The sequence below is a fragment of the Chelonia mydas genome, chromosome 4, assembly GCF_015237465.2.
Source record: "Chelonia mydas isolate rCheMyd1 chromosome 4, rCheMyd1.pri.v2, whole genome shotgun sequence".
NCBI classification, from domain to species: domain Eukaryota; kingdom Metazoa; phylum Chordata; order Testudines; family Cheloniidae; genus Chelonia; species Chelonia mydas.
Window position 1 is genome coordinate 80,162,718 of NC_057852.1, and position 15,423 is coordinate 80,178,140.

General features: G+C 46.1%; 1 protein-coding gene across 6 annotated transcripts in view; it reads right to left on the minus strand.

The window, feature by feature from the left end:
- Positions 1–3,420: 3,420 nt before the first annotated feature.
- Positions 3,421–15,423, minus strand: part of IRF2 (interferon regulatory factor 2) — a 64,583-nt gene continuing 52,580 nt past the window's right edge. For 5 of the 6 annotated variants that reach the window (XM_007054465.4, XM_037897606.2, XM_037897604.2 and 2 more), the window contains 3 exons: positions 12,718–12,882; positions 6,714–6,760; positions 3,421–4,750 (listed from right to left, as the gene is read on the minus strand). In XM_007054465.4, coding sequence (XP_007054527.1) covers positions 4,436–4,750; positions 6,714–6,760; positions 12,718–12,882 — 527 coding nt within the window. In that variant the 3' untranslated portion in view covers positions 3,421–4,435. The remainder of the gene's footprint in view (positions 4,751–6,713; positions 6,761–12,717; positions 12,883–15,423) is intronic. The other variant, XM_037897605.2, reaches the window with a different exon arrangement.

A 15,423-nucleotide genomic window follows, 5' to 3' on the forward strand; every position in this document is an offset into this window, starting at 1 on the left:
ACTCCATGCAGCTCCCGGAAGCCGCAAAATGGCCCTGCTCCAGCTCCTACACACTGCAATGGCCCCTCCAGCACTCCAATGGGAGCTGCAGGGGCAGTGCCTGTGGACGAAGCAGCGTGCAGAGCTGCCTGGCCATGCCTGTGCATAGGAGCTGGAGAAGGGACATGCTGCTGCTTCCGGGAGCAGTTTAAGCACTGCCCAGAGCCTGCACCCCTGAGCCTCTCCTCACGCCCCCAAACCCCTGCCCCAGTCCTGCTCCGCCCTCCGAATCCCTCTGTCCCAGCCCAGAGAACCCTCCTACACCCCAAACCCCTCATCCCCAGAGCCCTCACTCCCCCCCAACCCCGCACTCCACTCTTCCGCCCCCAACCCAGAGCCCCCTCCCACACCCTGAACTCATTTCTGGCCCCACCCCAGAGCCCTCACCCCAAACCCAATTTTGTGAGCATTCATGGCCCGCCATACAATTTCTATTCCCAGATGTGGCCCTTGGGCCAAAAAGTTTGCCCACCCCTGGCCTAGGGACCAGGCCTCAGTGGTTTTGCTGTTTTTGCCTGTAGTATGGGCAGCGTGTGAAGGGGAAGCTAGCCCCCATCCCTTCTGCCCAAGGCACCGCCCCTCCTGCCACTGCCAGAGCCCTAAGCCACAGCTGCTGGCCCCCTCACCCCAGCCCCAGGCCCCTCTGGCTGAGCATCCCCAGCCCCAGGCGGCCCCAGCACCGGGCATCCCAAGCACTGGCCCCAGCCGCCCCGAGTCCCAGGCCATAGGTTGGCCCACCCTAGCCCCCGCCTGCTTCTGGGAAGAGGAGCAGCCTGGGCTGGGGCCACAGGGGAAAGAGTGGGAAGCAGGAAGGGGCCTCGGGGCAGCACATGGGTGGGGGGCAACACGTGGCTTTTCGGGGAGGCTTAGCTTCCCCTGGCCTGCAATACCCACTGCTCATGGCCTGGAGTCTACAACCCTGTGATTGGGACCATCAAGGTAACAGTCAGGCCCAGCCAGAATGCCTAGCTCTGCCCAGCACTGGTGGCCCTCGAGCCCTTCCCTCATTCTCGGGCAGGTGGGTGCTTGTGAGGCGTGCCAGGGTGGTGGGTGGTTGACTAGAGCAGGGCTACAAGGTGCAAGGCACTCAGTGAGGGGCTGAGGTGGAAGATGTACGCAGGGGTTGGCTGTGACATCTACCTGGCCCCTTCACCTGCTCGCTGGCCCTGATCCCTGCTGAGGTGATGGGCTGTGCGTGCCCCATGGGACCCCTCTCCCTGACAGAGGTGTGTTGATATTGGGCCACGGAGCTTATTGCAGCTGCAGAGGTGGGCCTGAGGGAAAAAAGTTTGGGACCCTCTGGGCTAGTGATTAGTGCAAAGGCCTGGGACTCAGCAGCATCTGGAGTCTGACCTGAGTGACCCATAGACACACCTGGACATATTCAGCTCTGTGCAAATTGTTCCGTCAGTCGCGTTATGCCAAGGCTGAATCTAGCACCCCTTATGATCACAGGTAAGTCACTTTAACAGCTCAAAACAAACCCTTTTGCCTTCTTTAACCTAGCTGTAAAACTAAGTGACAACCAGGTGGCACTGAGCTTAGCTGCACTGGGTGAAGGCCTGAAGGTGCCATACAAAACCCAGTTTATTATGCCATCTGTGGACAGTTAGCCTCCTCTCCCTCAGCTGGTTACTCTGTGCATTAGGTTTCCATACACATTCTGCTTATTAGGAAATGTTATTTAATTTGAGAAGTGTTTGCAACCAGAGCAGCAGGGGAGTAGCATTACTCTAACAAGCAAGATCATAATGGTCCCTTCTGACCTTAAAGTCTATGATTCTATCATAGAGAATCATAGAATATCAGGGTTGGAAGGGACCTCAGGAGGTCATGTAGTCCAACCCCCTGCTCAAAGCAGGACCAATCCCCAATTTTTGCCTCAGATCCCTAAATGGCCCCCTCAAGGATTGAACTCACAATCCTGGTTTTAGCAGGCCAATGCTCAAACCACTGAGCTATCCCTCTCATACCTACCTTTTAAAAACAAGATCTGGTTAATTGTCCCTTTTCCCACTTGCTAAAGAAACAGGGGTTTGGTGAGAGGGGGAACTTGCCTCTGATTCAGGGTGGGGGTTTTTTTTTGGTTATTCTTAATCTTTTGCAAAAATCAAAGAAACACAATCTCAGCTGCTTCATTTCAATGGGAATTTCCCCTGAGAAGTGACTGACTAAGGCCCAGAACCACAAAGACAGTTGGGCATTGCCATGCTCTGGGCATGCCTACTGAATCAGGTTTCTGCAGGGTGGCGTGGGCATTGCCCTGCCTGGCACCCCAATTTCAGGATTGTGCTGCAGCTTAGGGAGAAGACAGGCATCTGGATGCCTAGCGTAAGGCAGCAGCGCTCATGTCCACAGGCAGAACCATAGGTACCTAAGGAACTTTTACAGTGAAAATTTAGGCACCTACAGGGTGAGGTAGCAGCTGAACAGAGGTTTTTCTGGAGCACAGTGATGCCTAAACCTGGGATGTAGGGGACTAAACCCCAGATGTAAGTGCCTAAGCAGCTTTGTGGCTCTGGGCCTTAGTAAAAATGGAGACCCATGTCCATGTTCCTAGATCCATGCATGGAGTAGCCTTCAGGATTTGGATCTCCCCCACTATTTACAGCACCATTGCCCTCTCTTCCTGGGACTTCAAAGAGCTCTTTTTCTGTGCTGCTGAGATCATGCAGGGGGAGGTCCCACAAAGCTATCTCAGAAAAGCCTTGAGCTGCATTATCTTTTCTATAACCCTCCTCATCTGAGTTTACTGAGGCAAAATAAGTTCTTGCCCAAGATCACTCATTAGAACATCAGCTGTGTTGTGCCATGGATTTGTAAGCAGCACTTCACACGGACAGTGGTGCTAAGGACTGAGGGTGTGACGTGGCATTGAGTTACTGATATAGCAGAATCCTACAGATCAGAACCCCCACTATCCAAACCTCCTTTTCGTAATGACCTGGATCAGAACTCAACATGGCGTTTACATGGATGCCAATCCTGTGTTCAGTCCACTAATAATATTTATTTTTATTACTCAGAGGATTTAAAAAAATATCACTATCCCCATTTTATAGACAGGGAAACAGAGACAGAGACACAACAGGTCAGTAGCAGAGTTGGGAACAGAGCCCTGGTCTCCTGATTACCAGTCTGGTGCCCTGACCATTGGACCATATTGCCTTTAAGTCCCAGTTGCTCTTTCTATCTGTGCTGTGCTGCAGTTCTCCTACAGTACTTCCCATTTCATTCACAATGTACAGGATAGTTCTTGATTCTAAAGCAAAGGCTAATCCCAGTTTTCCATTATGAGATGTGACACCCTTCACCCTCATCTTTCATCCCAAAAGCCCAAGCAGTGTGGATAAGATTAAAAAATGACAAATAAGAGGATTATTAAAAATTTAACTATATCATATTTATTATCAATCCACAGGATAATTTGATTGCTACATGAGCTCATAAAAGCTATTTCACCTTTACAAAATTAAAAAAATGTGCCACAAGGATGTAATAACTGCTGATAACCCACCAAGAACTGAATCTTAAAATTATAAATTTGCTGTAGAAAAGATTTAAAAAAAAACAATTATATTCACTTTAGAATTTTACTTTGAATAAAATATTCCCCTGTATAAAAAATAAAAAAGCCTGCTCTGGTTAGAATTAGAGTATTTTTTTCTTCTTGAAATCTGGGAATTTGCATAATATCTCTGTAATATTTTTCTTCCTATTGTACCACGCGGCATTCAAGCATAGCAGATTAGAAACAAACACGAGAAAAGCAGTCTTAATGTGTGAAATCCATATAGGAAGGTTTACCTTCCTTTTCTTTCCCCTACTGCTCAAGGCTTGTTAGAAAGAATAGCCTTGGAAAAGAATAAAGATGGGAGGGGGCTTTGAATGTGCCATTCATTAGAGCAAGGTAATAAAAGGCCTTTTCATAAGTGCTTTTTAATAAGGTGCAGAAGCAGACTGCAACGTTGCTAGTACTGCACTATGTACATATTCACAATAGATTTTTTTGTATTTAAAAAAAATTCCAGCTAGTTCACATTTTCTCTTCCATTCTGAGGCTTTCAGTTCCATCACAGCCTTGACTGCAAGAAGTGCAGCAACACCACTTCCCTTGTGGTTGTTGGTCCTCTTATGAAGTACTGGAACTTATATAAGTGGGCCAAAGTTCTGTTTTTCCTATGCAGTAACCTTGGAAATCCATCTGGTTTCAGGTATACATACTGATGGCTGGAGTCCTGAGTTAAAAAGCTCCAGTACTGGAGTCGGACACAGCAATGTTCTATATTGTCAAGGCTTTCCCTTAGATTTGTCTAATGTGCGTCAGAGTTGCACCTCTTCTAGAGAGACATAAAATACAAAAACAAACCAAAACTAAAGAGACGCAGTCAAAGGCTTAGCAGCTCTTGACTCTCGACTGGGTGATGTCTGATGTTTTCTTGATGACACTAGCCCGTGTCTCATGGTCTGGCCTGCTGCTGCTGGCAGAAGCTGAAGACACTACTTGTGGGAGAGGGATAGCTGGGAAGGGGGGCCAGGAGCTGTTGTAAGGCAGTGGGGAGCTTTCTTCTTTGATGGTGACCTGGAGGTCAGGCTTGTTGGAAGTCACAAAAGTAGCCATACTGGGAAGAATATGAGAAGTGTTCCTCATACCCAGGTTGCTCAGATACTGTTTGCCTTCAATGTTTTTCTTTTGCCAATGAAGCCGACCCTGAAAAGAAAAAAAAACTGTCAGTGAATGTGATTTTGTAAACTACTCCTGCTAATATAACTGATACAGAGGCTGCTCTCTTCTCTCTTTCAATCATGCCCTAAATTTCATTACGGTGTTGTAGCCAAATAAAGGACCATGTAGTAAGGAATGGCTACTAAAACCTGTGCTTCTAGCCTTTTATGTGTGACTTTGTGATTTCTTCTCCCTCCAATCCCACTCTCTGAAGTCTAGGTGTTCCTCTGCATAATTTACCCTGCTGATGGAAAACAAAGGCCATACTCTCAGTTATTCTGGAAAAATGGGCAGTGGGGCAAGGAACTCTGAGCTTCAAAGTTCAAAATTTCCCCCCATTGGTCTATCAGGGGATTCCCTCCTCCTTGGAATGGGCAAGGGTTTCAGTCCCTGAATTCAGGGGAAGTTTGGTCACCCACAGAAGTCAACTGCCTAAACATAGATGATGTCTTTCCTTAGCCAGCACAGAACAGAATCCAGTGGCTGTTAACTCTGCTAGCATTATTCTTTCATGGGCTATCCACTCGGATATCTACGCGGCCTGTAGGCGATCATGCCACAGAGATCTGCTCCATCCCCTAATGAATGCGGAACATCAGTGCACACCCAGGAGGGGAATTCTATGAGACTGGGGAGCAGGGTAATCTTACTATAGAACTAGTGCTAAGCCCTGCACTGAGAAGCAAGTAGAGACATTTCTCATCCCCAGCTTGTTCAGACTGTCCTAGGGGTGTGTGCTGAGTTTTGTTCTCTTCTTCCTGCAGTAGCAGGATGGAAAATATGGCCCACAGGACCAGTAATGTTTTAGGATCACTTTCCTTATTCATGCCCTACTAAAGCCAACCCTCCTTCTGGCAGCAAGTAGCAGCTCAGCCGTACTCCAGCACACTACCCTGCAAGGTGCTATTTTTACATCCTTAGAGAATTTTCACTTCTTTTTATGGTATTAAATGTCATTAGCTGGGTAAGTGCTCCCCCAAGCTCCCCTCCCCCTTCAGGAGGATGAGAGATGAAGAGCTTATTTAACGTTAAAGTATGTACACTGAGAACAGAGTTAATGTTGCTGCTCATTTTTGACTTCATAACAGAATTCTCCCACCGAAAGGATTCCAACTTTTTTTTTTTTTTTTTTTTTTTAAACTGAGCAAGAAAAGGGTCTTGCAGGGAAGTCTTTCATGAATATGAAGCTGGAATCCTGAAGCCAAATTTCAGCCATGTCTCTAATATACATATGTATTTTTATGTCCAATTACATGATCTACACATATAAGGCTGAGATTTACATGCACAAATAGATGTGCATGCATCTATTCAGCACGTGCAAAGTTAGAGCTGCAAATGAAAAATTGTTCCATGGGTTCTGTTAGGTCGCAAGCAATAGCTCCACAGAACATTTGGTGGTTATATATTATTTCCTTTGATTTCTTTTCATTCAAAGCATGAGGACAAACTCGTCAGGAAAGCTCAACATGCACCACATTTGCAAAAGTCTCCATCATCAAGATCACCATTTCCTGCTATTGTGTGAGCCCAGACAACATACAAGAAAATCCAAACAAGGCTGCTCGCAACCATGATAAAATACTAAGCTACCCAGAAAGCACTGAGCCATAACACACACGCATGCACAAAGCCCCTCCTGTATAAAGAAATTTGTTTCCACAGTTGACATCTCTCCAAAGCACATTTTTGATTTTCCTGTACAAATTAGTTTACTTCTAATTTTGAGAGATCATGAAGTTTTTGTGTGTGTGTTTAAAACAGACATCAACTTCATTCTACAAGCATCTGAACATTCGTCTCCATACAGCCCTCCCTCCACTATTAAAATTAATACTGACTGTGTAGAAATGTATTTTGGTGGGGACAATGGAAAAGAACCTCCACAATATGTGTCACTTTAGTACCTGAAGAATTTCTCCTGAGCACTATAAAACCAAGTGCTTACCTCTGCATTTTCTTCATCACTGGGAATACTGTCCGTCGTTTCACTTTCTGTTGGACAAAATGGAAGTAAAAATGAAAGTTGGCATCATTCTACCTGAAGTATCAAAATCCATCTAAACAGACAATATCCACTGCTAAGAAACAGGTCACTATAACCTCTTCTAGAGCTAGCAAAGATTAAAAGAAACACACAAATAAATAAATAAATAAATCAAACATGCATGGATTGACTCCAGACTTGTAACATGAGGCCTATATAAAACAGCTTGCTGAACCTGTGAGCACCTGAACAGTGTAAAATAAAAAGGTTAACACGATAAACAAGACTGTGCACTTAAAACAGGAAAATAGACTACATTAGATGTAGGAAATGTTAAAGAGAAGCAGATGCACAAGGGGCTTATCACTGCTTAACCTTATGGGCAAAAGGAGAGACTTTATTTTCCTTCACCACTGTGTTTGCTATCTTTTTATGGTGTAGCTAAAATGTTGCAAAATCCTTTCCTTTGCTTTATCACTGTTCACGACTGCACCCAAAGAGAGATAAAGATGCTTTCACTTGATAATTTCTATCTAAACTTTCAGCCTCAAGGTCTAGTCTTCTGTAACATATTTTGTTACTGCTACTATAGAATTTGTTCTCATTTACTTTTATTTCATCCTTCTCTTGCCCTTAATATCCCAACCCAAGCCCCTCCATCACTGAATCTCCACACACATCCCTTTTATGATCCCCACAACTGCTGTACCTTCCTTGCCCCCCACCTATAATCATCCTCTCGATCACTGCACCTCCACATACACACACTCCTGCCATCAGCTCCCCAAGCACTGTACCTCTATTCACACTCATGCACACACACCCTCTCCTCACCCCCTAACCACTGCACCTCTACACACACACCCCTCTCCTCATCCCCTCACTGCACCTCCCCCTCCACACACACACCTGCCATAATCCCACCAACCACTGCACCTTCACACACATATACCCCTCCCATACTTCCCCTGAGCACTGTACTCACACATGCCTCTTATCATTCCCCCCCCCACACACACACACACAATGCCTCCACCTCCACACTTCTCATCACATCCGTGTTCCTGTCTCCTAACCCAAATGCACACACTGTAACCGAGCGGGGGTGAGTGGGCCATAGACACATACAGGGCTAAGCAAATAGATGGGATCATTGCATAAAGTCACTTTATTGCAGCATAACCTATCCACATGAGGGAGTTATATAAAAACAGCTGTAGCGGAATAGTTATTCTGATAAGGATTAGGACTTTGTACAACTTCACATGTGCTGACCTGGATAAACAGAGTTGCCGCAAGATGGTTTTTGCCAATTAAACCAAACTACAAGCTAGGATGGGAAAGGGAAGGCAGGAGGACAATCTGTATAGAAGATGAGGAGCACAATTTGGGAATGACATGGAAAGAAAGAATTCATGTGCAGACATGAAATAGATACTCCGATGTACAAAAATGTGTGGTAATAAAGAATTTTGTCATGCAAACAAGAAGGAATCTGTCCTCAATGTTTATATATTATCAAAAGTCTGAGCAAGAGAAGGTTCCAGCACTGGCAAGGGGAGAAGATCACTGGGATGCACAAAATTCAAAAGGAAAGAGAGGCTGCAAGACTATTTGAATTATTGTCAGCAAGATGTGGTAAGCAAAGAATGAGGCTAGCAAATGAGAGCAATAGGTGGGTGTTAGCTTGAACAGCTTCAAAAAGGAGGTAGATGGGTTTTTGCAAGAAAACATTTTTGTGTACCTCAGACCACTGTTTGGTAGCAGTGATAAAATAATTGTTATCATGGTAAGTCACTGCATAATGAGGTGGCCTTCTCACGCATACAATATGCCCATAGGATGTATCAGGCACATCCCTTGTGCATTACTCTACCACACCATGCTATTGCAAGGTCCAAAACAAACCTGGGACTCTTGAATGGTTGTACCATTTGGATTTGCACAGTGCAAAGTAGAGCCAGGAGAAGTGAGATTATCCTATGAATTTCAGGATTGGTGGCAGCCCTAACATAAAACGCACAGGGATTCCTATCCTGTGAATCATTTGTATGCTTAAAAAAAATCCTGGGCCAGATCCTTGTCTGCTGCCATGAAATGCACTCATGAAGTAGAAAGGTGGCATTAAGTCACCTTCATGTTTACCCAAGCCTGAACTAGCTGTGCACCAGGCTGATCCCCAGTCATGGAGTTAGAACATCCTGAAGACTCCCACGATTCCAGTACAACAGCTGAGAATCAGCAATGCATAGGGACACCACAACTGTGCCTCATTTTCCCCATGCATGCCCCATATGCTGGGCCAGGAAGTGAGGGTAGCATAAAAGCCATTACACGAACACTGGAGGATGTGCCTACTCTTGGGTGATCCTCCCATAGCCAGCATAGCTGACCATAGGGCTGCTTCATGACAATGGAGTGGTGCAAAGCAGATGCTGCACATCCCAAGATCTAGTTCCACATATTTTCTATGTACTCATATTATTTATTCAGATTCTTTGGCAGAGGTTAAGAGAAGCATTTTTGTCATGTTCAGTTATACTGGGAAAGTTGTGCAAGAAGCATTTGACAGACAGACAAATGTTTCTAAGGCCCGATCTTCCATTAGTAATACATTTCATAGAATCATAGAATATCAGGGTTGGAAGGGACCCCAGAAGGTCATCTAGTCCAACCCCCTGCTTTGGGAGGAGGATTTTATAACATCCTCCTCCCAAAGCCCGCTGAAGCTCGGGCCATTACAGACGAACCACAGTGACCATGATGATCATATATCAGCATGTGACAGAGCAATGCTGGAGGTGATTCCAAGAGAACATGATGCTATTCACCCTAACATTAAGATAAAAATATTTTCTATAAAAATGTGTCTGGAACTAATTTGCCTAATGGTTGAAAGATAAAGCCACAGAGAGAGTAATGACAGGTTTCAGAGTAACAGCCGTGTTAGTCTGTATTCGCAAAAAGAAAAGGAGTACTTGTGGCACCTTAGAGACTAACCAATTTATTTGAGCATAAGCTTTCGTGAGCTACAGCTCACGATCCGATGAAGTGAGCTGTAGCTCACGAAAGCTTATGCTCAAATAAATTGGTTAGTCTCTAAGGTGCCACAAGTACTCCTTTTCTTTTTTAGAGAGAGTAATAAGTCACACCCAGACCAATGTAATATTAATGACCGTTTAAAATGATAAACATTTCTGTTTCTACCTGTGCTCTCCGAAGGCTTGTAAGCTAGTTGACAACCGTGCAAAAATGAAGGAGATGTTGTGTCTCAGACTGTTGCCACCTTTCAAGTATGTTTAGATCAGTAACTGTCCAGCTTTGCCATTCTGCAGACCTCTGCAACAGAGACAGCCTCCCCTCTGAAACTCCCAATTCCACACTTGCACAGTGACATTATCATCAGCTGAAGTGCCTAGAGGCCCCAGCCCCTTTGTGCTACACACTGTGCAAACACATAGCAAAGAGACGGTCCCCACCCCAAAGAGTTTAGGCCCAGATCTTTAAAGTTATATCGGTGCCTAAATCCCATTGATTTCAATGGGAGTTAAGTACCCAAATACCTTTGAGGATGTGGGCCTCCATGTCAAAGTATCTATAGTGCTCAGTTCTGTGGCCCATCTCCCAATTCTCCACCGTGTCTATCTGTTCTGAGGCTCCACAAACTATAACTTTAGAACCACTGAGCAAGAGCACTAGTGAAATGTTGGCAATGTATTCCCATCCACACCCAACGAGACTATGAAATACTCAGTCTAGATTTCCTTAGTCTAGTATTTGCTTTAGGCACCTTAGGAACTAAAGCTTTCAAATGTGCCTTCAGATTTAACAAACTACATTTTGTAATGATTACGATCACTACATTTCAATATTTTGGTTGATTAAAAATAAGTAATAATGAAACGTAGTTTAGACTATTCAGGGACAGATTCTGCTAGCCCTTCTCATGTTAAAAAGCCCCTTTCTCCAGGAATTGTTCCATTGAAGCCTCTTGCGGAACAAGCTTCTATTCACACGAGGAAGGCTAGCAGTATCTGCCTCCTTGTTCCCTGTAATTATTACATGGGACAATCCATGGGACAATTAGTAAATGTGAATTACATGTAAACAGTAAATGGACAAAATATACTGTACATACAACTTTCCTTGCTTTACAGTATGATAAACGTTAAAGAAAACTGGAGTGAATAGTGGGAGATACAATATGTAAAAATAAGGCTGTGCAGGGAGAGACGGGGAAGAGAAAACAGGCCACTATGCTTCCCGGGCCTCTTAAAATAGAATTCATCTGTAATCCAATGATAGTGACTAATCAAGAGAAATCGTGGGATGAAGAGCAAATGTGATAACTCTAAAAACAACATCAGTTCTATAAGGCAGGAATAGTAAACACTGTCAACTTAAATTTGGGCCAATGTTTACATGTTGTAAAAACAAGCTTTTATAAAATGTAGAAATGTTTCCATATGGAAAATATCCAATGAAAACAGTTGTTTTTAAACAAACATTCTCCATCAGCATTTAAAGCCCCAAAACTGCAGCACTAAGAATCTGAAAGCGATACTAAAATGTCAAAAAAGTGAAACTAACTTCATTGATTTTCAGTTCAAGCTGAGAGAAATACAAAAAGAAAAAAAACCAGTATAAACAGTGGCAGAAACACTGGATTTTTAACTGTCTTTCACCTTTTATAATCAAAGGTGTTTTAGAGAAAGAAACTTGATTGCAGCATAAGGAGACAAGGTGAGTGAGGTAATCTCTTTTATTGGACCAACTTCTGTTGGTGAGAGAGACAAGCTTTCAATCTACATCATTTTAAGTTGACACTGTCTCTCTAATAAAAGATGTGCATCCTTAACTGATTTTGCACCTACAAAGGTTTACTTTCCATTAGTTACTTAATTGCCATTAGTTAAATTCCATTAGTTACTTATGTTTCCCTCCTAAGATAGATGTTGCTTTCTGGCTTTCCAGTGTGAAACTAGGGAAGATACTTGGAAGTATTCAGAGGTGAAAGTAAGCCAGTACGCCCCGGTACGGCATACCTGTAAGAGCCGGTGCACCGTACCGGGACCGGCTTTCCCAGAGGGCAATTTAAAGCCCTGGGGTAGTGGCGGTGGGGCTCTGGCGGGGATTTAAAGGGCCCCAGAGCTCCAGCCGCCGCTACCGCCCTGGGCCTTTAAATCCCCGCCTGAGCCCTGGGGTAGCGGTGGCGGGGCTCCGGAGTGGATTTAAAGGGCTGGGGCAGCAGCGGCGGCTGGAGCCCTGGGGCCCTTTAAATCCCCGACGGAGCCCGGCCGCCGCTACCCCAGGGCTCAGGCAGCAGGGCTCAGACGGGGATTTAAAGGGCTCGGGGCTCCGGCAGCCTCTACCACAGCGGAGCCTCAGGCCCTTTAAAGCTCTGCCAGAGCCCCAGGGTAGCGGTGGCAGCTGGGAGCCCCAGGGCTCCTCAGTGATTTAAAGAGCCTGGGGCTCTGCTGCGGTAGCGGCAGCTGGAGCCCTGGGCCCTTTAAATTGCCCCCGAGCCCTGGGGTTCCCAGCTGCCTCTGCACCTGATAGCTCAGGGGTGATTTAAAGGGCCCCAAGCTCCCAGCCGCCACTACCGCAGCTGGAGCCCTGGCCCTTTAAATCAAGATTTAAAGGGCCCGGGGATTTAAGGCCCTGCCTCTTTCGGTTAAGGCCACGCCTCTTCTGGTTTAGGCCACGCCCCCTGTTCAGGACTCCGGTGTACTGGTAAGTCCTCTAACTTACTTTCACCCCTGGAAGTATTAGAACTCAGGTCCAAAAAAATGATCAGTGAAGTATAAGTGTTTCAGAATCTCTGTCAGCTACCCTAAGGTACAAAGAAAAGAAACCATCCACCACCTCCCCAATGGTGGTATCTGCCTAATTTCTTAGGCCTATGTAACATTCCAGCACTACCCGGTGAGCGCTTCTGAATCTTGTGAAAGTTGTTTTGACTTACCTGCATAGGAGGAGACTGGGGAGATCTGCAGAGGGTACAGCTGACTCATGCTGAGGGGCTGCTCATCACACTCTGTTGTCACCTCTACTACTTGGCAAACATCAGGAGGATTGGCAACTATCACCTGTTCCTCAGTACTGCCATCAAGGTGGGGCTGTCCTACAACTCCATATCAGAAGGAAGAGATAGGTTATTGCAAGACTCCCTGATTTGTCAGACACATTGAACTGTTGCATTAGTACAGAGGTGGGCAAACTCTGGCCCACAGGCTGGATCCGGCCTGTGAGCCATTTTAAGCCGGCCCGCAAGCTCCTGCTGGGAAGCAGGGTCTGGGGGTTTGCCCCGCTCCAGTGCTCCAGCCGGGGAGCAGGGTCGGGGGCTGCTCCACACAGCTCCTGGAAGCTGCAGCATGGCTCCGCTCTGGCATAGCAACCGGGAAGCAGGGTCGGGGGCCACTCCACATGGCTCCCGGAAGCCGCAGCATGCCCCCCACCCCACTCCAGCTCCTATGCGCACCAATGGCCCCACTCCAATGGTCCTCTCCAGGGCTTCAATGGGAGCTGCAGGGGCGGTAGCTGCAGAGGGGCAGTGTGCAGAGCCACCAGGCCATGCCTCCACATAGGAGCCAAAGAAGGGACATGTTGCTGCTTCCAAGAGCCGCTTGAGGTAAGCGCTGCTCGGAGCCTGCACCCCTGAGCCTCTCCTCACGCCCTGACCGCCGACCCAGCCCCGATCCCCCTCCTGTCCTCCAAACCCCTCAATCCCAGCCTGGAGCACCCTTCTGCACCACAAACCCCTCATCTCCAGCCCCACCCCAGAGCCCGCACCCCCAGCCGGAGCCTGCACCCCTGTCCATACCCCAACCCCCTGCCCCAGCCCTGATCCCCCTCCTGCCCTCCAAACCCCTCGATCCCAGCCCGGAGCAACCTCCTACACCCCAAACCCCTCATCCCCAGCCCCACTCCTAGCCGGAGTCTGCACCCCTTCCCGCACATTACTCCCCCACCCCAGCCTGGAGCCTCCTCCTGCACCCTGAACTCCTCATTTCTGGCCCCACCCCAGAGCCCGCACCACCAACCAGAGCCCTCACCCCCTTCTGCACCCCAACCCCAATTTTGTGAGCATCCATGGCCCATCATACAATTTCTATTCCCAGATGTGGCCCTTGGGCCAAACAGTTTACCCACCCCTGCATTAGTAGTTAAATTGTGGTCTTCTCACTACAGTTTCTGTGCTTGCCTCCATGCCTGACTGTTTCTAACAAGGCTTCTAAGGAAATTTTGGTTGATGTTTTCAGTCTCTAACACCTTCAAAGCTGCCACCTTCCTTTCCAGTTGTCACCACTGGAAATGCTTAAGCAGATGAGTAAGTGTGGCCCACAGCCAGAGGTAGCCCACAGTTCCACAATGCAACCTGTAGCTATGCTAATCTTTAATAGAGAATTCAGGGCTTGCCAGAGTATACAGAGCTCCATCTTTATCAGAACATTACTTGCTAGAATCAGTGATTACTGTAGGCTGCACTTCTGTATTAATGGTGATGGGTAGTTGCAATACATCCCTCTTAATGTCAGACGCAGCGCCTGGCAAGTTGCCAGTGCTTTGCGGACTTTGGATGCCCTGATACACATCAGGTACTGTAAGGCACAGTGATTCAAAACTCATTTACAGACAATGGCCCAAATTAATCCCTGGGTAACTCTACTGACTTCAGTGGTTTTAAACAGGGAATGAATCTGGCTGAGTTTCTCCTGGAGACAGGAATGAGGCAGGGACTCCTTGCCATCCCCTGCAATATCAGCTACTGTATATAAAAAGCAATGTTGAGCTTGTTAGCCTCTAAGCACCAGGGTCTGTGACTGAAATGTATTTCATGATCTTTGCGCCGCAATTTGGTTAAATATTAACAAAGGAGTTTCCCACTTCGGCAGGTAAATGCTGCTCCACACCTTGGTTAGAAAAAGCTCCATTTTTTTCCTCTACAAAGTTGAGGCAGCCTGTAATATTCTGCAAGTTCTTCATTCAAGGATCCCAAAACACTTTACAGACATTAGGTAAGCCACACAACACAGCTGTGAGACAAATAAATATTTTTACACCTGTTTTACAGATGAGTAAACTAAGGCACCCAGAGGTTAACTGACAGTGAAACAAAGGTAAAAGCCAGGAAGAAAACCCTGAACTTCCAGACATGTGTTCAACCCACAGACAAATACTTCCTCCTTGTACAACTTCTTTATCTCAACAATATCAACATAAAACAATTACACTAATAAAATGCACCTTCTGTCTAGTAAATGGAGGGGGCATTGTATTACAGAGAGCATATCCATGGTATGTGGTCTGTCCCCCGCTCCACTAGGAAAGGTTTTTTAAATGAACAGGGATTCCAGCACTGATGTGAAATACATTTGCTAAGCAGAAGTTGTGCACAAATATAAATCTAAAATAACCAGCAGGTGATAAAAAGCTCAGGGTTAGACCTAGTCTCGTGAGTGTTCCTCAGAATTCACAATCAAAGAAAAGAGAAAATTATGTTCTACTTTCATTTGAACATAGCGGGTCAAAACTCCTTACTCGGGCAAAAGTCTCATGATTTCAATGGGAGTTTTGTGGGAATATGTGCTGCGGGATTTGGTTCAGAGTGATTTGTGAGTAGTGATATACTGTTACACTGAAGGATTATAAAATGATGGATTGCTTTGCC